Here is a 22,205-nt window from a genome sequence, read left to right on the forward strand (position 1 = left end):
ACTTGATAATTGGCATCATGCAATTTTAATGTGCATAGTATGTGTAGAAACTTAATGTAATAAGTTGTATGTCACTAGTGGGTTGAATTTTTACATAAATTGAACTTAATAACAGTGGTATATAACTCAGAAGTAGAATATTGTTTCCATTTCATTCTTTTTGATGAAAAGTGTATTTTTTGGGTATGACTTTTGTTCTAATAAAAATAATTCCCATGTGTTGATTTGTTTGTTAGTTGTTTATCATTATGGTTGCAATAAATTCTTTTAAGAATTTCAGAGTTCCATGATGCGTTCCAAGTCTTCATTAAGATATTTTGTAATGGTTTAGCCAAAATTCATAGGGCAATCATAGCAGTAGTAAAAGGGATTGATTTTAAACGCATTCAGTAAGTGATGGTGTTGTTATGCAAAGAATGAGAGGAATGAAAATTGAAAATAAAGAATTTTATGGGTCTTGTGAGTGATCTTATTTATCAATATCTACTTATTTTGAACTATCTGTTTGTTAGGGACTTGAGTTTTAACAATTTTACAGGAGAGTTTCCTGCTTCACTTCAAAAATTGAGGTCTTTGACGTTCATGTAAGTGACTTTCCTTAAAAAATACTGTATTTTCTCAAATCATAAGTATATTCAAAAGTATGTACACTCAAAATTTGTCTTAGTAATCTCACTATGGTAGTTGATAATGTGGATCTCCTTGAACACAATTCATGTTACAATAATTGCAGGTTTCTTGGAAATAATAACATGTCTGGGAAGCTTCCTTCACAAATAAGTTCATCCCTTATATACGTGTATGATCTCTCTCTCTCTCTCTCTCTCTCTCTCACACACACACACACACACACACACACACTCACACTCACTCACACACACACACACACACACTCACACACGCGCGTGCGTGCGCAAATGCACACACACGATAAATTAAAAAAATACACAAATCTAAAGCCCATGGGTATTTGGCATGTATGCAAATTAGTATATATAATATTCTTGCATGTTGCATTGACCATTGAATGTGCACGCCTCAAGATGGTTGCACTTAAAACAATTAATGCACATTGGAATTTAACTACCATAAGAAGGTCAAGTACCATATGCATTTGTGTAATGCTCTCTAGTGGGGTGAGGTAGGTAGGTTTGATGGTTTGTTACGACTTAGATTTCAATTGAAGGATATAATTTATGCATTTTAAAACATAAGCTCCAACAACATGGTTAAGTATAACCAAGAAACTTGATTGAATTGTTATTTGTGTTTACTTGAAATTAATACTCTTTAATGCCCCTTTACTCACTGTTGAAAGGGTCTGCCTTCTCCTCTCAATCTCCTTTGATTTCCTAGTTGAAGCTTTCCTATTGCTGCTTTCTTCTTCATTAGAAGCATTTGTTCTTTATATTAAAGAGTAGATCCCTTTACACCTCTCTCCCGTAGTCCTCTAAGTTCTTTTGGCATACCCTTTACCTTCGCCACCCCCCTTCCACTTTGGATCATTGCACATTTGTCTCGCACACTTCCACTCTTTATGACATCCCCGACCAACCTGCCATCCACCTCACCATCCCTCCCCACTGTCATCTCTTCACCTTCACCAACATTTGTGAGGCCGTTAGATCCATGTGCAATAGTAGAACGGTGGACGAGGGAGGATTCGTGGCAAAACTCTTCAAGCTAGGTATCATGGTTTTGGGGTCCTACTTTGTACTCTTTGATAGGGTAGTTTGCACTGATTGTCCTCCTTCTTGGTCACACCACATCGTCCATACGATCCAAAAGGCCAGGCTAGCTTTGGACCGCAAAAACTACAAGACCGCCATGGTCATGCACATAGTTTGCAAACTCTCTGAGTACTCTCAGAGTTGCCGAGTACTCTCAAGTTTTTTTGCTAGGCAAGTACTCTCAAGTTTAACTCTTGTGTATTTATAGATGTTAAAAAACGTGGGTAAACATGTTGATGCAGGGAAAGCGTTGGATTAGATGCATTTTTCACATCATTTCTAGTGCTATAAAACTATACATTTTGTCTCTTGAAAAGTAAATTACTAATTTAATACATTTTATAATTGTATTCTACAAAAAAAATATGTTTCTTTAAGAGATTTTAAATTTTAGTACTTTCTGAGTTGCCAAATTTTCCCTGAGTTTTTGTTAAGAACATGCCAAGTTCTTTTCGAGTTGAAAATTTTGGGCCTGTCGAGCACTCTCTGAGTCTGAGTCTACAAACTATGGTCATGCACACCTTTCCCATACTGTACATTGTAATAATTTGCTGAGGGGAAATGTTGTGTAAGAACAATAGTAGAGATGATTATATGCTGGCCGAGGATGTCCATGCGGTGGTAGGAAGTGTCGTATGGTGGTGTTTACAAGTCATAGTCTATAGGACGATGGTATAGTTCTGTACGGTGATGACACATAGTTTCGTAAGGTGTCTCTGTGAACGGAATATGGACGGATAGGTAGTACACTGTATGGTGTGGAATGGGTGCAAGGTGGTGAGTGGAGTATGATAAGACGGTGGCACGAGGTCTGCATGACATGCACGACAAGTGGGAGAGAATGCTGTACAACGTACGATAACATGATGTGTATAACCATTGGTGAAATAGGTGTTTATGTGGAGATTCCTGCAAGCTGTATGATAGTATGAATGGAGCAATGGGGGTTAGCGTGATAATGTAAATGCTGGTAAACCACAGAGAAATATATATATATATATATATGGTGAATGCACAAAATGTATGAAAAGCACATATAATTGGTTTCATTTCAAAAAACAATTATATTTGTAGAAAAGAATAGTGCTCCGATTTTCTAGATCCGAGCAAAGCAATGCAAAGAACAGAATAAGGTGAGGGTTGAAACTTGCTAAAATTGGAAAGCCAAGTAGGGAAGATCTTCCACTTTCGAAATCATAGAACTCCAACTAGAATTCACAGTACAATAAAATAATCCAAATTGCATACCTAAGCAACTCAACCTCACAGACATATATACCCCATGGGGGGAGAAACCAAGTGCCAACATAAAACACGACAAACACCTACGAAAATAATAAAAATAAAAATGGGTCCAAGACATGCTAAATCAATCATCCTTGTAATAACGTATTAATATATTGTTTATTTTATGATGGGAACATTACAGTCCTTCCATCCCAGAATTTGCTTGCCCTCAAGAAAACACAATGCTAGATGCTGAAGAAGTTGTTCAACTTCCCAAGTGGGATCATCGAGTGGCAAATGATTCCAACATACCAAATATTCCTTGATGCTGTGATTCCGCATTTTCCTTTCTTGTAAGTCAAGGATTTCGACATGTTCCAATATCGGTCTCCCTCCTTCATTTAGAAGTGGCAGGTTGGTGGATACTTTAATGTTCTATCCTACAACTTTCTTCAAGCAGGAAACATGGAAGACAATGGGGATTCAACTTGCTTTCAGTAGCTCAAGCTCGTAAGTAAGTTCACCTATTCGTTGGGTAATGCAATACGAACCATACAATCGTGGCCTTATCTTTTCTTTGCCACCTACCTTCAATGATGATTGTCTGTGTGGTTGAAGTCAGAAATATATTAGTACTCCTACTTCAAAGCTTCTTTCACTTCAATATATGTCTACATACATCCTCTGTTAATTATGCACCTGTTGTAGGTTTTCCTTCAAGACCCTCAAAATATCCTATCCTTCTTGTAGCTAGTCCCTTGCGCTTGGTGCACAACTATCACTCAATATCATATCCACAAATGAATGGGGTTCATTCTTGTAAAATGCTGTGAATGGTGCCATTTTGATAGACATATTATAAGTAGTGTTACAACAATACTCCCCAAGATGGAGCCATTTAATCCACACTGTTTGTTATGTTGAAACATAGTTGCTAAGGAACCCCTCTCTCCATTTGTTCACAATCTCTGTTTGTCTGTCTATTTGAGGGTGACAATTGTTACAGTAGAAAACGATTCTTCAATTGTATATTGTCATTGATCTTTACACAAATGTCAGTATTAACCGAGCAATGCAAAGTTTATAGTATTAATCTTGTATATCTCAGTATTAACCAAGCAGTCGGGTAAAGAAGACTTTCTAGTATTAACTGAGAAGTTGGCTAATATAAGGATTTTTGCTTGCTGTTTTGACCAAGTAGTCGAGCATCAAAGGCTTGCAGTATTGACCGAGTGGTTGGGCATCAAAGGAGTCACAGTAATGATCGAGTGGTCAACATTAAAGGAGTCATAATGTCAACGGAGCATTCAATCCTAGTATTGACTGAGTCACAACATACTGTAATTAACTAATATTTTATTAAATGAGGCCGACTATTTGGATGTTTATTAATGTTTTGAAATGGTATTCAAGCCAACTTTTCTTAGCTTATGATATATAAGAAAGGTCAAGTTGTGAAGATAAAAGGAAACAAGTGGAATATGAAATAAGATGGATATGTGAGTGAAGGCAAAAGGGCAGAGTAGGAAAGTGTGAAAGATAAGTTGCAAAGAAAACTTTGATCAGGAAGGATCCATAGGTCAAGTCAGAACATAAATCTGAATCTGCAAAGGAAGTTGCTTTATAAATCCGGTCAAATTGTTGTTTCTTTCTAACCATTGTAGTAGTAAAGAAATCTCTTAACAAAGTTGACTTAACAGTCATTTTGTAAATCCTCTAACAAGGTGACATTTGAAGATTGAAGTGTTTTATAACCTTTAACAGGGTTGACTCCTAAGAGGGCTCACTTCAGAAGAGTGAAAATTATTATGACTAGTTGCAAGGCGGTTTTTCCCAAATTGGGTTTTCATGTTAAATTTTCGTGTCATCTATGTTCATGTTATTTGCTTATGCTTTATGTTTCTGCAATTAAGTTACTAAAGGTTAAAATAGATTAATAATCTTAAGATTGCTTTGTTAACCGCGCATCGGTAATATTATAGTGTTAACCGAGCTATTCAGTATTGCATGATCAGTGGAAGCTTGTATTGACATCTAAGGGACAAGGATTTTTTTTTGTGGTAACTGATTCACCCCTCCCCTCTCAGATACTCTCTTACATTTCCAATGATTGGTATCAAAGTAGTTGGTGCAAAAGATTCTGATAGTGATAATGATGAAGATGAAGTAGTTTATATTGTTGTTAAAGATGAATAGTGAGGAAAATGAGAAGTTGACACTTATTTCTCGTCTAAGAAAAAGTGATACATGGATCATAGATAGTGGTTGTTCTCATCACATGACTGGTGATAAAACTAAATTTGAACATTTGGAACATTATGATGGTGGAAGTGTTAGATTTGGAAACAATGAACCATGTTATGTAAAGGGAAAAGGAATCATAGCATTAACTGATGAAATCAAATGTGAGAATGCCTATTGGGTTGAAAGATTAAGACAAAATCTACTTAGTGTAGCACAGTTGAACAATATAGGATACAAAGTTGAATTCGTGAATGACAAAGCTAAACTATTGAATGGAAAAGGAAAACTAGTTGGAACTAGAAATTAGACAAATGGAAATTTGTATTACCTAGATCTCACTGAAAGTTCATGCTTGCTAGCTAAGATAGAAGAAAGTTGGCTATAGCATAAAAGAATGTGCCATGTTAACTTTGATAACTTGATCACCATAAGCAAGAACAAAAGAGTAAGAGGCATACCTTATCTGAAGAAACCTAAAATGGGCATGTGCAAACAATGTCAAATTGGTAAAATTAGTGAAAGAAGTTTCAAAAGTAAGTCCTACAATTCTGAAGAAGTTCTGGAACTTGTTTACACAGATTTTTGTGGGCCAATAGGGGTGGAAAGCTACTGTAGAGATATATATTTCATTCTATTTGTTGATGATTATTCTAGGATGATGACTGTAATGTTTTTGAAAGATATTGCATTGGCAATTGGCATAGTTGCAAGATATTTTGCTAATCCTAAAGAAAATCACATGATGGCAGTCAAAAAAATTCTGAGATATCTAAAAGGAACTGAAGATTATGGATCATGGTATAAGAAATGAGGAAATCTTGAGCTGACAGCCTTTACTAATGCAGATTGGGCAGGACGCGTTGATGACAGGAAAAGTACTAGTGGAGGAGCATTCATTCTTGGAAATGGCTAGTGTCTTGGACAAGCAAGAAGCAGAATTGTATTTCTCAATCCATTGTAGAGGTAGAGTATATTGTTGCAGCAGTTAATTGTTCTAACATAATGTGGATCAAGTAATTGATATCAGGAATGAAGGAAGAAGTCAAGGAACTAGTGGTTACCTATTGTGATAACACAAGTGCAATCAATATATCCAAAAATCCAGTGATGCACACAGACAAAACACATTGCAATCGAATATCATTTCTTAAGGGAATTGGTTCAAGACAAAGAGGTGAGATTGAAATATATGAACACCAAGGAGCAGATAATAGATATATTTACTAAAACTTTACCTAAGGATGCATTTATGTATATGAGAGGTAAACTAGGGGTTATTACCCTATCTGATGCTTACTAAAGGAAAAGATAGTGTGGCATCAACCAAGCTTCATTAAAGATCAATCAAGTTGATGTAGTATAATATAGAGCATATTGGATATTGCACATAAATCAGTACAAAATGTACATAGTAACTTCAAAGTCTGTATCCTTTGGCAATTGATGTCAAAGAGGGAGATTTTAGTGTCAACATGGAATACTAAGAAAAGTTTAGTATAAATGAAAGAGGGAGAGTCTTGATATTCAGATAATGAAATGTACAACAAAAAGGGAGAAAATCACAACAAAGAATGCAATAGAGACAAATCCAAGTAGAATCTCAGAGGAAGTTAGCATGGATGAGAATCATAATGAAACTAAGAATATTATCTAGTTGCTCATACTTCTATCAGTTTATGTTGACATGTCTTGCCATCAATGCCAAAGAGGGAGTTTGTTGAAAACAATTCTTCAATTCTATATTGTCATTGATGTTTACACAAATGTCAGTATTAATTAGCAATGCAGAGTTTATAGTATTGACCTTGTATATCTCAGTATTAACCGGGTAGTCGGGTAAAGAAGTCTTTCTAGTTTTAATTGAGCATTTGTTAATATAAGTATTCCTGCTTACAGTATTGACCGAATGGTCCAGCATCAAAAGCTTGTAGAATTGACTGAATGGTCAGGCATCAAAAGCTTGCAGTATTGACTGAGTGGTCGGGCATCAAATGAGTCACAGTGTCAATCGAGCGCTCAATCCTAGTATTGACCAAGTGACAGCAAAATGTAATTGACTAATATTTTATTAATTGAGGCTGACTATTTGGATGTTTATTAATGTTTTGAAAGGGTATTCAAGCCGACTTTTCCTAGGTTATGATATATAAATAAAGTCAAGTTGTGAAGATAAAAAGGAACAAGTGGAATATGAAATAAGATGGATATGTGAGCGAAGGCAAAAGAGTGTGAAAGATAAGTTGCAAAGAAACATCTGATTAGGAAGGATCTAGAGGTCAAGCCAAAATGTAAATCTGAATCTACAGAGGAAGTTGCTTATAAATCAGGTCAAATTGTTGTTTCTTTCTAACCATTATAGCAGTGAAGAAATCTCTTAACAGAGTTGACTTAAGAATCATTTTGTAAATCCTCTAACAAGGTGACATTTCAAGATTGAATTGTTTGAAGACCTCTAACTAGGCCACTCCTAACAGGGTGATCTAAATCCCCTCTAACAAGGTCATACTTAACAGTATGTTTTGTAACCTTTAATAGGGTTGGCTCCTAAGAGGGCTCACTTCAGAAGAGTGAAAATTATTGTGACTAGTTGCAAGGTGTTTTTTCCCAAATTGGGTTTGCACGTTAAATTTTGCTATCATTTGTATTCATGTTATTTGCTTTTGCTTAATGTTTCTACAATTAAGTTACTAAAGGTTAAAACACATTAATAATCTTAAGATTGCTTTGTTAATCGAGCATCAATAATATTATAGTGTTAACCGAGCTATTAAGTATTGTATGATTAGTGGAAGTTTGTATTGACATCTAAGGGACAATGATTTGTTTTTGTGGTACCGATTCACCCCTCCACTCTTAGTTAGTCTCTTACATTTCCAACAAAAATCTCCCTTTTTGACATCAATTGCCAAAGGATACATACTTTGAAGTTACTTTGTATCTTTTGTACTAATTCATATGCAATATGCTTTGTATTATCTTGTAATAGTTGTCTGAGGGTGACAACTGTTACTTGGTGACAACTTTGCCCTGGCTAGCCAAAATAGTTTTATCCATAAAGTGCTGAGGAAAGGACTTCCCCTGTCGCTTATTATATTTTGTGGTAATCCGTGCAGGTGAAAAATCTCCCTAAAAAATAGATCTGCCACTTGTGCTGCCTTGAACTTGGAGGAGATGGTGAGAAAATGTTTGTATTTTGTCAATCTGTTGACTACCACAAAATTGCTGTCTCAGCCTTTAATGTTTGGAAGTTCTGTAATGAAGTCCATGGAGATGCTATTCCACTTTTGTTCAGGGATTGGTAATGGTTGTAACAAGCTAGCTAGTAATGTGTGTTCTAATTTTTTTTGTTGGCATATGGTACATTCCCATACGTACTGCAAAACATCATTTTTAAGACCCTTCCATGAAGATCTCTCTATAATCCGTTTGTAGATTTTGAGGTATCCCAAGTGTCTAGCTAACGACGAAGAGTGCACTTCCTTTAAAACTTTATGTGATATTCCCACATGAATAAGATTTAATAATAGGTGTGAGTGCTAAATGTGGGTCGCAGACCTTAGCAACAGACTTCAACATAGTCATTCTATAATGAATTCATCCGAGAATGAACATCAAATTGTTCATCCCGAAGCACCCAATCATGTCGACCTGTTACCTTCTATCTAATTGGGATTTTAAGTTGTACTCTTAGAATCGAGAGTTCAGTGGCCAGACCAACTAAGAACAGAGGATTTCAATGTATGAATGCAAGATGAAGCTAAGGAAGTAAATGGGATTAAGCTATATGAATGCAAGTTAATCTAAGAAAGTAAATGAAAGATTGATCTAAGCATGATTGCAAATAAAGCTAAATGACAGTGTTCTATAAGAAAAACGCAATTGAAAGCTCTTGAATACACAAATGTTGAGTATTCAAATTGACATAGCTTCTTTACTCACAAATTGCATCCCCCTCAATCAGAGACAAAAGTTCCCAATTTATAGAATCCCAAAACCGATCAATGGTGGAGATGAAATTAGATGAATGGTGGAGATTAGATGAGAGTAAAGTTCGAATGAAAAGTTTTCATGTGAGAAGGAATTAAAGGTCTCAGTACATTTAATTAAATTAAATGATCCCCTTTAGCTGAATACACATGAAAAACAAATTAAATATATTTGGTTTAATTAAATATCACATATAATGAGATTTTGGGGTGAATATAGCATCAAAATGTTCGACTGCACAAGCATTCTATCGTGTTGGTCCCAAAAATTTAAAATGTGTTCTGGAGCTGTTTATTATGCATGGTAGATGTCGATTTTGGTCCAAAAATGGATCCAGAACAATCGCTTATGTAGTCAAGAGGGTGATGCAACATGTAGAGAGCCTTCTATCTTTCACTTTGTCAAATGCAAGAAAATGTGCAATTGAAACCCTGCTGAAAATGCAAATCTAAGAATGAGATGCAAACCTAAACTGTATGCAATCATTGAACCATTACTTATATAGTTTTCATCATTGAACCATTACGATATAGTTTTCATCACTGAGTATTTTGTTGATAAGTCCACCGAATGTAGTACAACCCTCATTGATATTTCCATCACGAGGATATGAATATAATATTAGGCATAGTTTTGTCGGAATTAGATGTAAGCATTAAGGCACAATAAGCCAGAATGACGAGAACATCTTTTCCTATTGATTTAGCAAGCAAACATAAACATCAAAGCATAAACGCTAGGATGACTAGAATGTTTCTTGAATACAAGCATGCCAAACATGTAATAGATCCTTCTCATGCTAAGTATTCTATCCACAACAACCCTTTATCATTTGTGACCTAGGACATAAGTTTGTTTAGTGTACCTACAGTGACCATCCATTCACTTCTTAGGATGGGCATTCATAGTTACAATAGCATACATTATTCACTCAGGAAAAAACAAGGAGAAGAGCCAACATCAGCTATGTTTCCATATAAAAGGAGTCAAGCTACACATGGCCATCCAACATTAGATATAGGCTCTTATAGTGGACGCCCCTTTTATTTGGATCCTTTGGATCATTGGAACTAAACAAAGAAGCAAAAAACAAAGAAAAGATCATGCCCTTAGTCCTTGCTTCTCTTGTCGAGATGGACATCCTAGAGTCATTCGAAGGGGAATGACGAAGAAAAAGAAAAACACACAAAGAAAAGCTAAGCATAGCTCAAACAGTTTCAGTGTCAATTTAAGTGGATTGATGTCATGTTTTAAGTTCACAGTGATTGTGAGAAATCTCATTAGTAGTAGGGCAACATCAGACTTAGTTAGGACAACTGGTGATTGATGCATGAGAGATTGTAAGAGCATAGGACATTGCCCCCTAGACTAGGTAGGTTTCCCCTACATTGTGGCCAGTTTCAATCCATGTAGGTATGAGCAGTATCTCGAAGATGGCTGAGAGCTATGCATAAGTAAGAGCAACAACTAAAGCAAGAAATTTCAGAAAGTAAAGAATTGAAAGCGGGAAAGCGAAAGAAAAGAACAACAGTATAGAAGCTAGGAGGTGCACCGCTACATAAAGCATTTTGACCAAGAGGCGCCTAGTTACTAGGTTTTCACCATCTTGGCAAAGATTTTTTTTTCACTACCATGATGCTTGTTTGCCAGGTTTTCATCAATGGCACTTTTTCTTCTATTTCAATCTTTTTGTATTTTTTAATTTTTTGGTATTATCAAGGCACCTATTTTTAGGTTTTCACCAGGATAATAGATTTTTTCATGACATTTAGCTATGTACAAAGAGCTTCAAACAATATCAACTTTAGAACCTTTTCAGATGAAGGGTGTTGATTAGCTCCCTAAGCAATTCTCCTTCAGTAGTTGAGAGTTGATAAGCACTTGATCCAAATACTGTAGTGACGATGTATGGATCAAGCTTGTTTGGCTTAAATTTTACCTTCTGTACCTAGTGTTGCTAATTCTTTGGATTCTCTCTTAGAATGAGATCACCCACTTGGAAGTCCCGTGGTTTGACTTTCTTGTTATAACTCTTGGACATTCGCTTTTGGTAAGCTCTCAAATGATTGAACGCCACTTTTTGATATTCATCCAGTAGTTCCAACTCTTGTAGCCAAGATATTTGACAGTCATCATTAGTGATGAGGCCTTCTAGAGTAGGAATCTTGACCTCAATTGGAAGCATAACATCCACTCCATACAAAGAAAAGGGCGTTGCCCCTGAATGTGTTCTAATGCTTGTTCTATAAGCCCATAGAGCCAAATTGATTTGAAGGTACCGGTCCCTTCCAGATTTGTTGATTGTGCAGTGTATACTTTAAGGATCGCCTTATCCTGTTACCTAGGGTAGTAGATGGAAGACGAATGTTGCATGATTTTGAATTTTGAACATAGCTCTTTTAGATCCTTGTTTTGGAATTGGCCCCCTTTGTCAGTGATAATCAAGGAGGCTACACCATACCTACAGATGATGTAGTTTAGAATGAACATAGCTACAGTTTTTTCAGTGGCTTCAGTAAGAAGTATTGCCTCGAACCACTTTGTAAAATAGTTTGTAGCGACGATGATGAACTTGTGTCCATTCGAAGATGGATGAATCTGACCCACCAAAGCAAAGGCTCATTATTGGAATGGCTATAGTATGATGAATGGAATCAACTCCTTGGTTGGAGCGTGGATCAGATTGCTGTGAAGTTGGCACTGCTTGCAAGATTTAGCATACTAGATAGCTTCTTTCTCCGTCTTTGGCCAATAGTAACCAACTCTAATACATTTGTGAGCTAGTGTCAGGCCATTTGAGTGGGATCCGCAAATGCCTTCATGTACCTCATCTAATGCATGTTTATCGGGGTCTAGACACCCAAGGACATACAATTCGTTAGCTATGATGACATATTGTGAAACATTTTAGATAAGGTGACCTTTTTCATTCTGGGTTAGAGTTTTCGGAACAATCTGGTCACGAAGATAGGAATAAATATGATGGTAGCGGGATGAAGCATGTCCTATGATAGAACATATCATCTAGGATTAAGGGGAGTCGTAAGCAGGGTAGGGTAATGTTTCCACCAAGAACTCGTGTTCGAACTCATTTTTCGACATCTGAAGCTTGGAAGCTAGAGTAGCCATGGCATTTTTTGCTTTGTTATCTGCGTGGGGAATTTGCTGAAAATTGACATGTGCAAAGTACTTCAGATCATCAACCATTCGTTTGTAGGCATCAGTTTCTTATCCTTTGTTTGATAGATGTCATTGACCTTGTTGATTACCAACTATGAGTCTCTTATCCATCAAAGAACGTAGTGCATGTTTAGTGAGTTAGAAGCAATATGGACTCGGTCTTGTAATGGTATCTCTGCCAGCTGATCGACAATTGGTTGCCCTTTGATGGCTTTGCTTTCAACATACTCGATGTCGAACCCACTTAGTATCATGATCCATTTTGCAAGCTTCCTTGTTTGAGTTGCTTAGCAGATATTTCAATGGATCAATCTTTGTAACTAGTCTTGTGGTGTGGGGGAGCATGTAGTGTAATATCCCCATCATAAAATAGTTTATTAATCAAATCTTTGTTAATGGGCCGATTGATTTAAAATATCTTGGACCCATTTTAGTTTTGTTTCCGTAGGTAAGTTTAGCTGTTGGCTATCTTTGTACACCCTCGAAAAGTTTTCCCAAAGGGTATTTAAGCACAACTTGTAGGTAGTCGTAAGCATGCAATTTGGATTATTTCTTTGTACTACGAATTCCAGTTGGGATTCTCTGTTGTTTACCATTTTGGAAGTGAAAGATCTTCCCTCCTTAGCTTTTTCGATTTCGGTGGGATTCAACCCTCACCCTATTCCGTCGCCTTTAATACTTCACTTGGATTTGACAAATTAGAGCACCATCTTTGGCAAATACTAATTGAAGGTTATTGGTGTTCTAATCTCCATTATTGTTTGGTTCTATCTGATGAATTTGGATCTCTAAGTTTAGATTGCATGATTGAGATTTTTGTACTTTAGGAGAATAGACAAACTAGAACTATTTATCACTATACGACCCTATCCTTCACCACTATATGACCCTGTCCTTCACCACCCTACGACCCTGTCCTTTACCATTGTACAGACTTGTCCTTTACCACCGTATGACCTTGTCTTTCACCACAATACGACCCTGTCCTTTACCACCGTACAGGCTATTTTGGCTGCCATCATACAGCTTGTCCTTGCCACCGTACAGCCTACCTTGGCCACTGTATGGACCATTTTTATTGCGGCCGTATAGCAAAACACTAACTCTATATGCCAATTCCCTGATCGTACACCTTCTAGCCTCTCTCTTCCCCATCGTACAACCCATTTCAGCAACTTGGCACAGTGGAAATTAGAGGTCACAAAAGATAAGAGTATTATGACGTCTACTACTAGGAAGTAGATCATCACAATGTTATCAGAGCTTTGATCCTGCCAGCCTATGGACAATGAATGAGAGTTTATAGCTGAAAGAGACGAACCCATTCCTATGATAGAATGGTTGCCGAACTAGAACTCACAGCTGGCGAACTCGTGGACTACTGAGAGAGCTTCCGAGGAATCAGACACAAATCAATGATACTCAGCAACTAATGGAAGAGACTCTCAAGAAGTTGGCAGGCAATAAAATAGCCAGAGAACAAAATAATCACAGCGCGGACTCGGTGTGCAGTAAAACAAACTCTTATCCAGCATGCTCTCGACCTTTCATGCCCTCTTTTCCCCCACGAATGGAGGCACCACCCGGAGAGAAGTAACCGACCTTTGAAAAAATGCAAGAACAGCTAAGAGAAGATTGGAAAAATGCGCATTTGGAGGAAGATATATCCTACAAAGATTATGCGGATCTAAGAATGAGATATTCGGGAGGCGGAAAAAGAGGATACTTTAATGATGATCTAAGGAGGAAGTTGAGTAAAGTAAATTTGTTACCATTTGATGGATCTGGATCCATATCTGCGCAAGCATGGGTAATGAAGGCCGATACTTACTTCTAGCTTAATCCTATGCTAAAAGAAGTAATTAAATTTGCGACATTACACTTGGAGGGAGTTGCACATAAATGGTGGCACCATGGCGCCATCACACTTGGGCATGATCAAATAAATACCTATGCGGAATTCACTGCGAGATTGATAGATTGATTTGACGGTAAAGATCTGGAACTCAATTTCAAAGATTTGGCACAGTTGAGGCAAACTGGATTGGTTGACCAATACATTATAGAATTTCAAAAACTCTTTGTTTTGGTCACAAACATTTCTGAAAGAAGACGAATAGTTCTCTTCATGGACGGATTGATAGAACCACTGAAGGGTTGGGTAAAAGGGTTCAATTCTACCACCTTGTCGGAAGCCATTAAGATGACAAGGAGTATGGCATCATCAACAACGTCATCCTCATGAAGTTACTCATTCCAAACCGTCGATGTTTTCGAGGGACAAAGATAACAAACCTCCACCAAGAAAGTTGTGCATGGACAAAGCTACCTGACAAGAGCTCTGAAGGAAGAAACTATGCTTCAATTGCAAAGGACCATGGGAACCTGGGCACAAATGCCTCGGAAAAGGAAAGATTCATTACATTGAGGTCATATTCGATGATGAGGACGGACAAGAAGAAATAACCTTGAAAGACAACCAACATCATGACGATACCAACATGGTTAGTTTGAACCGTACAGAAAGAATTGTAGCATTGGTACGGCATGGAGGAGCTATTGTTCTAGCTGAGAGCTCGAGGTGCACGGTGTTTCGTGTATGGGAACCCTTCAAGGACAAAGGATTATGGTGATGCTCAATAGAGGGGCTACTCTAAACTTCATAAACTCATCTCTAGTAAAGTGAAGAGGTCTACCTTTAGAGATGCACGTAGGATTCCAAGTCAAGGTTGCCGAAGTGACTCTTCTTCCCTGCACACACCTTGTTCCTCAGCTAAGTATCACATTGGTGACTCACACAGTGACCAAGGATTTCTTCATAGTGGACCTTAATGACATGGAGGTTATTTTGGGCATACAGTGGGTGGGGACACTTGATGAATACACTTAGAGCTTCAAACGGATGGATTTCACTTTTGTTGTTGATGGAAAGAAGGTTGTTCTCCACAAAATGGCAAATGAGGGTCTGAAGGAAGTTTCTGCACAATAGATGGAGGCAATTTTTCAATGGGATGATGTTGCTTGGGCTGCACATTGTTTTGTGTCGACAAAACCTATAAAAGGGAAACAGATACCTCCCTAGGATGATGATCGCTAGAATATTTTAAGTGAACATGATAAAGTTTTTATCGACATTCCTCTCGGCATACCGCTTCATCGAGGGTTTGAACATACTATCGAGTTGGAAGTAGGAGCCTAGCCGGTCATAACCACATCCTACTGCCATCCCAAGAAATTCAAAGATAAGATCGAAAAGACAATTCGGGAAATGCTAGAGAAAGGATGGATCTGTCCCAGTTATAGCCCTTTCACATCATGTGGTATTGGTTAAAAAAGAACGAGATGATGTGTATGTGTGTGGACTACCAGACGTTGAACAAAAAAAGAAAAAAAGAATAGATATCCCATTCCAAGGATAAATGAGTTGCTAGATGAATTACATGGTGTAGTCTATTTTTCGAAAATAGATCTTCGTTCTAGATACCATTAGATCCGCACGAGGGAGGAAGATATGGAAAAGATGACTTTTCGTTGTAACTACAGGCACTATAAGTTCTTGGTCATGCTATTCGGATTAACAACTGCACCTTCTACATTCCAACCATGCATGAATCGCATCTTCAACAAACAATTGTGTAAGTACTTATTGTTATTTTTTGATGATATTCTTATTTATAAGACATGGGAAGAACACCTGAAGCATTTGGATGAAGTCCTAAGGATTATGAAAGATCACTCTTTGTTCACCAAGCAATCCAAGTACGAATTCAGTATGACAAAAATATTGAACTTGGAACATGTCAGTAAATATGGTGTTCAAGTTCATCAGGAGAAGATTCAGGCTATCCTTGATTGGCCTCCCCAAAAATCACTTATGGAGTTGTGAGGATTTTTTGGACTGTGCAGTTATTGTTGGAGGTTTATAAAGTGTTTCTCTTAGCTTAGCTCACCGCTAATAGATCTAACAAGAAAGGGGTCCTTCCAGTGGAATGAAAAGGCACAACTCACTTTTGATAAGCTGAAGGAAGTAATGAGCACTTGTCCCGTGCTTGCTTTACTTGATTTCACTTGGCCGTTCATTATGGAGTGTGACACATCGGAAGAAGGCATTGGTGCAGTACTGATGCAAGATAGACACCCCATAGCCTATGAGAGCAAAAAATTTACACAAACAAAATGCTTATATTCCATCTACGACAAAGAGATGTTGGCCATCGTACACGCACTAACCAAGTTCCGATAGTATCTGGTGGGTAAAAGTTTGTCGCTCGTACAGGTCACAATAGTTTGAGATATTTTCTAAAGCAAAGGGACTTGAACGAGAGGCAACAAAAATGGGTAAGCAAGGTTCAGGCTTTTGATTTTGGCATTGAATATGTAAAAGGAAAGAACAATGTGGTTGTAGATGCTTTGTCTAGAAAACCCACCATCTGCTTACTAACCTAGATTTCAGCTGACTGGAAAGCACATTTGTTGGTGGAATGTTTCAAAAACACATTTTCTTGTGAGCTAATGGATGGCAACACCCAGGATGATCGGTACAAAGTGGTGGATGACATCATTTACTATAAGAATCGAGATATTTTTAGTGCCGAAATCTAAATTGAAGTAGAAAATCTTGGAGGTACATGAATCACCTGTGGTAGGACACCCGGGCTTCCTCAAAATGTACAGATGTCTCAAGGAGAGGTTTTCATGGAAAGGACTTAAAGGAGATGTATTGCAGTATGTAGTCTGCCAGTAGAAAAAATCCGAACATACTCTACCTACTGGATTACTGCAACCTCTGCCAATTCTAGAACATAAGTGGGAAAGCATCTTGATGGATTTCATAATTGGACTTCCCAAGGTGAACGAAAAGGATTGTATCTTCGTTGTGGTTGACAGATTGATAAAGTACACACATTTCTTCACCATCCGCTCAAATTTTTAGGCCGCACAAGTTGCCAATCTATTTTTTAGAGAAGTCATTCGTTTGTATGGGTTACCTCGAAACATTGTCAATGATCAGGATGGGCGATTCATCAATATCTTCTGGATAGAACTATTTTGGTTGGCAGGGACAGAATTGTCACCAAGTATGAGTTCCCACCCTTAGACAGATGGACAAACGAAGATTGTGAACAAGTGGCTCGAAGGTTACCTTCAGAACTACGTTTCAACACGAGCGTGGGTCAAATGAATACACCTAGGAGAATATTGTTACAATACCATGTACCACATGTCTATCGGGATGACACCATTCAAAGCTCTATACGGGTATGAACCCCTCTCCTTCATCGATAGAGTTTTGGGAGACAGTTGCGCACCAAGGGTGATGGACTGGCTTCAGGAGGGACATGACATTTTAAGATACCTAAAGGAAAACTTACAACAGGCACAAAATCAACAAAAGATGTACATTGACAGACATCGAATAGAGAGGAGTTTTGAAGTAGGAGACTTGATCCACCTCAGGCTCCAACCATACTGACAATCCTTATTGAAAGAAAAGGGAAAAGAAAAACTGAAGCCATGATTTTATGACCCTTATCATGTAGTTCGCTGCATCAGTGAAGTCGCCTATGAGCTGGAACTTCTGGAGGGGAGCCATATTCATAATGTTTTTCATGTTTCCTGCTTGAAGAAATCTGTGGGATAGAATGTCACGGTAGCTACAAACCTACCACCACTCAATGAAGAAGGAAAACTCATATTGGAACCAGTCGAGATTATTGAAGTACGTGAGAAGACCCTGTGGAACCAAACGGTGAAGGAATATTTGGTATGCTGGAAACACTTGCCGTTGGACGTTGCAATTTGGGAAGGTGAGCACATTCTTCAGCATGTGGTATTGCGTTTTCTTGAGGGCAAGCAAAATTTGGGACAGGAGGACTATAATATCCCCATCATAAAATAGTTTATTAATCAAATCTTTGTTAATGGGCCAATTGATTTAAAATATCTCGGAGCCATTTTAGTTTTGTTTCTGTAAGTAAGTTTAGCCGTCGGCTATCTTTGTACACCCTTGGAAAGTTTTCCGAAGGGTGTTTAAGCACGACTTGTAGGTAGTCGTAGGCATGCAATTTGGATTATTTCTTTGTATTGTGAATTCCAGTTGGGATTCTTTGTTGTTCATCATTTTGGAAGTGAAAGATCTTCCCTACTTGGCTATTCCGGTTTCGGTGGGATTCAACCTTCACCCTATTCCGTCGCCTGTAATACTTCACTCGGATCTGGCAAATCGGAGCACCATCTTTGGCATATACTAACTGAAGGTTATTTGTGTTCTAATCTCCATTATTGTTTGGTTCTATTTGATGAATTTGGATCTCTAAGTTTAGATTGCATGATTGAGATTTTTGTACTTTAGGAGAATAGACAAACTAGAACTATTTACCACTGTACGACCTTGACCTTCATCACTGTACAACCCTGTCCTTCATCACCGTACGACCCTATCCTTTACCTTCGTATGACCTTATGCTTTACCACTGTATGGCCCTGTCCTTTACCATCACATGGCCTTGTCCTTTACCAATGTACATACCTATCCTTTACCACCATACAGCCTTGTCTTTCGCCATAGTACAGCCTTGTCCTTTACCACCGTATGGACTATTCTGGTTGCCATCATACAGCTTGTCCTTGCCACCATATGACCTGTCTTGGCCACTGTACAAACCATTCTTACTGCTGCCGTATGGCTGAATACTAACTCTATATGCCAATTCCCTGATCTTACACCTTCTGGTCTCTCTCTTCCCCACCATACGACTCATTTCAGCAACTTGGCACAGTGGAAATTAGAGGTCACAAAAGATAAGAGTATTACGATGTCCACTATTGGGAAGTAGATCATCACATGTAGTGTCTAAGCTTTTGAGAAGCAAAGACAACTGCCATACAAGCTTTCTCACTAACACTGTAGTTCATTTCATATGAGACCAGTGTACGACTGATGTAGTAGATGATTCGTTCTTTATTGTTTTGATCTTTTGGAGCCAATAGGACACCCAAAGACGAATCAGTTGCAAAGATGTACAAAATGAGAAGTTTCCCATGAATAGGAGGCATCAATATAGGTGGGTTGGCAAGATATTGCTTAATCTGTGTTAAGCTCTTGTCACACTCTTCATTCCATTTATAAGTCACACCCTTATGCAGAGTCTTTGTGAATGGTTGTGATTTGTTTGCTAGCTGTGAGATGAACCAATGAATAGACTGGAGTTTACCTTGAAGTCCTCCCATCTAACTAATATTCCAAGGTGGAGGCATTTCCATGATAGCTTGGACCTTTTCACGGTCCACCTCTATGCCTTTTGGAGAAACAATATATCCTAGCAGTTTTCTTAATATGACTCTAAATGTGTACTTCTAGGAATTTAGTTTGAGACTAAACTTTTCCATGATGTCAATTATAGGACCTAGGATCTTAAGATGAGTCTTTCGCTACATGTTTTTAGCTAGAGTATCATCAACGTAATCTTTCATTGTTTTGTGCATCATATTGTGGAAGATTGTTGTGACAGCTCATTCATATGTAGCTCCAACATTCTTCAAGCCAAATGGCATCATGTTCCAATAGAATTTCCCCCATGCACAGGTGAAGGATGTCTTTTCTTGATCTTCTGGTGCAATCTTAATTTGGTTGTAGTCAAAGAAACTATCCATTAGTGAGTACATTTCATACCTAGCCGTCATATCAACTATCATGTTGATGTTAGGTAGTGGAAAGTCATTCTTTGGGCATGCTTTGTTTAAGTGTCTAAAGTCAGTGTAGACTCTTATGGATTTGTCATGTTTAGAGACCGAGACTATTTTAGAGATGCATTCAGCATAGTTGATGGCTCGAATGAACCCGTCTTTCAGTAGTTTCTCCAGTTAAGCTTTGACCAAAAGTGCCATATGCAAATGCATTTTCTAGAGTTTTTGTTTCATACGTTTCACACCTAGTACATTGGACAAGTGATGCTTGATGAGATCAGGTTCTATACCCGACATATTTGAGTATGTCCATGCAAAGTTAATTTTCTTCTCCCAGAAGAAGGCAGCGAACTCTTCTTTCTCTTCAGCTGATAGTGACTATGCAAGATGTATGATGTGCGGATGAGCATCGATGACCTTTCTTGAAAATGACTAGGAAACACATCAAATAACCCATCTTTAGGTACCTCAGAGAGGTTTTCACCTTCAAATACGTCTTTTCTTTTTTACTATTTTAGGCTTTGATACTACCACAGTGTGGTTTTAACCATCAGAATGCTTGCTTTTTTTCTTTTTGATTGTATGACTAAGATAATTGATGTCAGCTTCAGTCATGTTTACATTGTGTTCACTGGTGGAAGACAGTAAAGGTTCAAAAACATTTAGGTAACAGGCGAGCGCATAGTCATTTTGGAACATGGGGAGTTCACTAGATGTAGAGTTTGTGTTCTAGTCTATTAGCTCAGGATAGACAAGTGGAAGAGAAGTGATTGGTTCGAGTGCATTCATGACGTAGTCATCAAAAACATGTACAAGTAAGTCAAGGCTTAGTGCAATTTTGTCTAGAGGTATGTTCAAATCCCTTTGATTCCTAACGACATTAACCGAAGACAAGCTGACATTGGTAGAGTTAGACTCGTCAAACTGAACCCTAGACCGCTTTCCTACTTCGAGCAGGTTTTCATGTGTACACCATGTCCACATCTTTGTTAGAAGTTGCATCCGAGAGAGAATCAAACTCATACTCTTGAGAATCAGTACTACATGGAGGTATGTTGAAGTATTCCCCCATAGTCATGGGTACCCACTCTACTTTCTGTGTCATCTTGATTTTGTTCAACTCTCCCAATAGTGAGAGTATGACTAGACTCACCTTGTTCCAGTTGCTTCAGGGGAGTATCAGTAGTAGTTTCAATAGAATCACAGTTTCAGCATTATTGACACGTGGTACAAAGTTATCACGCTCTTACATCCCAAATTTTTGCTTAATTTAAAACAATCTTCTAGCCATTGAGACTTCATGTGAAGCTAGTTGATCGGTAAAGTTGTTGCGATAAATGATTCATGTTAAATTGATTTATCGATAAAGTTGTTGAGATATTTCATACATGTGAAATGAAACTTCGGTTAGTAGTTATTATTTTACGTGACATGTTAGATAGCTGTTATGATGCAAATTGAAAAAATGAATATCTTAGAAATTAAAAATGATTATGTAAAATCCACTTTCACCAGGTCTTAACTAACATCTTAACATTTTAAACAAATATAGTTAATACTTCATATTCATAGGAAGATAGTTATAACAACTCTGTTCATGTGAATGAGATTAATGGTTACAAATTAGTTAAACGAAAATTTCATCACTAACAATTGAAGACACCATCAATGAATTTAATATCTACACATCATAGAATTCAAAATCGAAATCCGTCTAGGGATGCTTTTGCAAAACCTAGGTTAGTCCATATATACCGCTTAGGAACAAATAGCTATACCACTTTATCAAAATGCAAATACCATTTAATAACACTATATCATTTAGAGCATCAAATACCACTGTATCATTTAGGGCATCAAATGCCACTGTATCATTTAGGGCATCAAATACCAATGTATCAATTAGACCATCAAATACCACTGTATCATTCCTTTTTCTTTCTATTGCTAACTATGGCAATAACATGCAGTTAGAAGGTAAGCTCATTTTCAATATTCACATAAATGAAAGACTGATATAACATTCCATTAGATAAACCTATCCCTTGCATATAGATATATTCCATGCTCAGTTGGAAGATCAACTGATCTAACTGGTTACCAATTACATTGACAAGAAAAGTTGCTTTCATTTAAAGGAAATAACTAAAT

At 37.6% G+C, this 22,205-nt stretch overlaps 1 protein-coding gene across 3 annotated transcripts in view; it reads left to right on the plus strand.

The window, feature by feature from the left end:
• Positions 1 to 22,205, plus strand: part of LOC149529190 (putative LRR receptor-like serine/threonine-protein kinase At1g56140) — a 130,791-nt gene that overhangs the window by 74,562 nt on the left and 34,024 nt on the right. For all 3 annotated transcript variants that reach the window (XM_089811645.1, XM_089811646.1, XM_089811647.1), the window contains exons 12-13: positions 513 to 584; positions 734 to 799. In XM_089811645.1, the coding sequence (XP_089667771.1) occupies positions 513 to 584; positions 734 to 799 (138 nt within the window). The remainder of the gene's footprint in view (positions 1 to 512; positions 585 to 733; positions 800 to 22,205) is intronic.

Source organism: Cupressus sempervirens, chromosome 11, assembly GCF_028749045.1.
Source record: "Cupressus sempervirens isolate cs-2001-9-10 chromosome 11, ASM2874904v1, whole genome shotgun sequence".
In the NCBI taxonomy this organism is placed as follows: domain Eukaryota; kingdom Viridiplantae; phylum Streptophyta; class Pinopsida; order Cupressales; family Cupressaceae; genus Cupressus; species Cupressus sempervirens.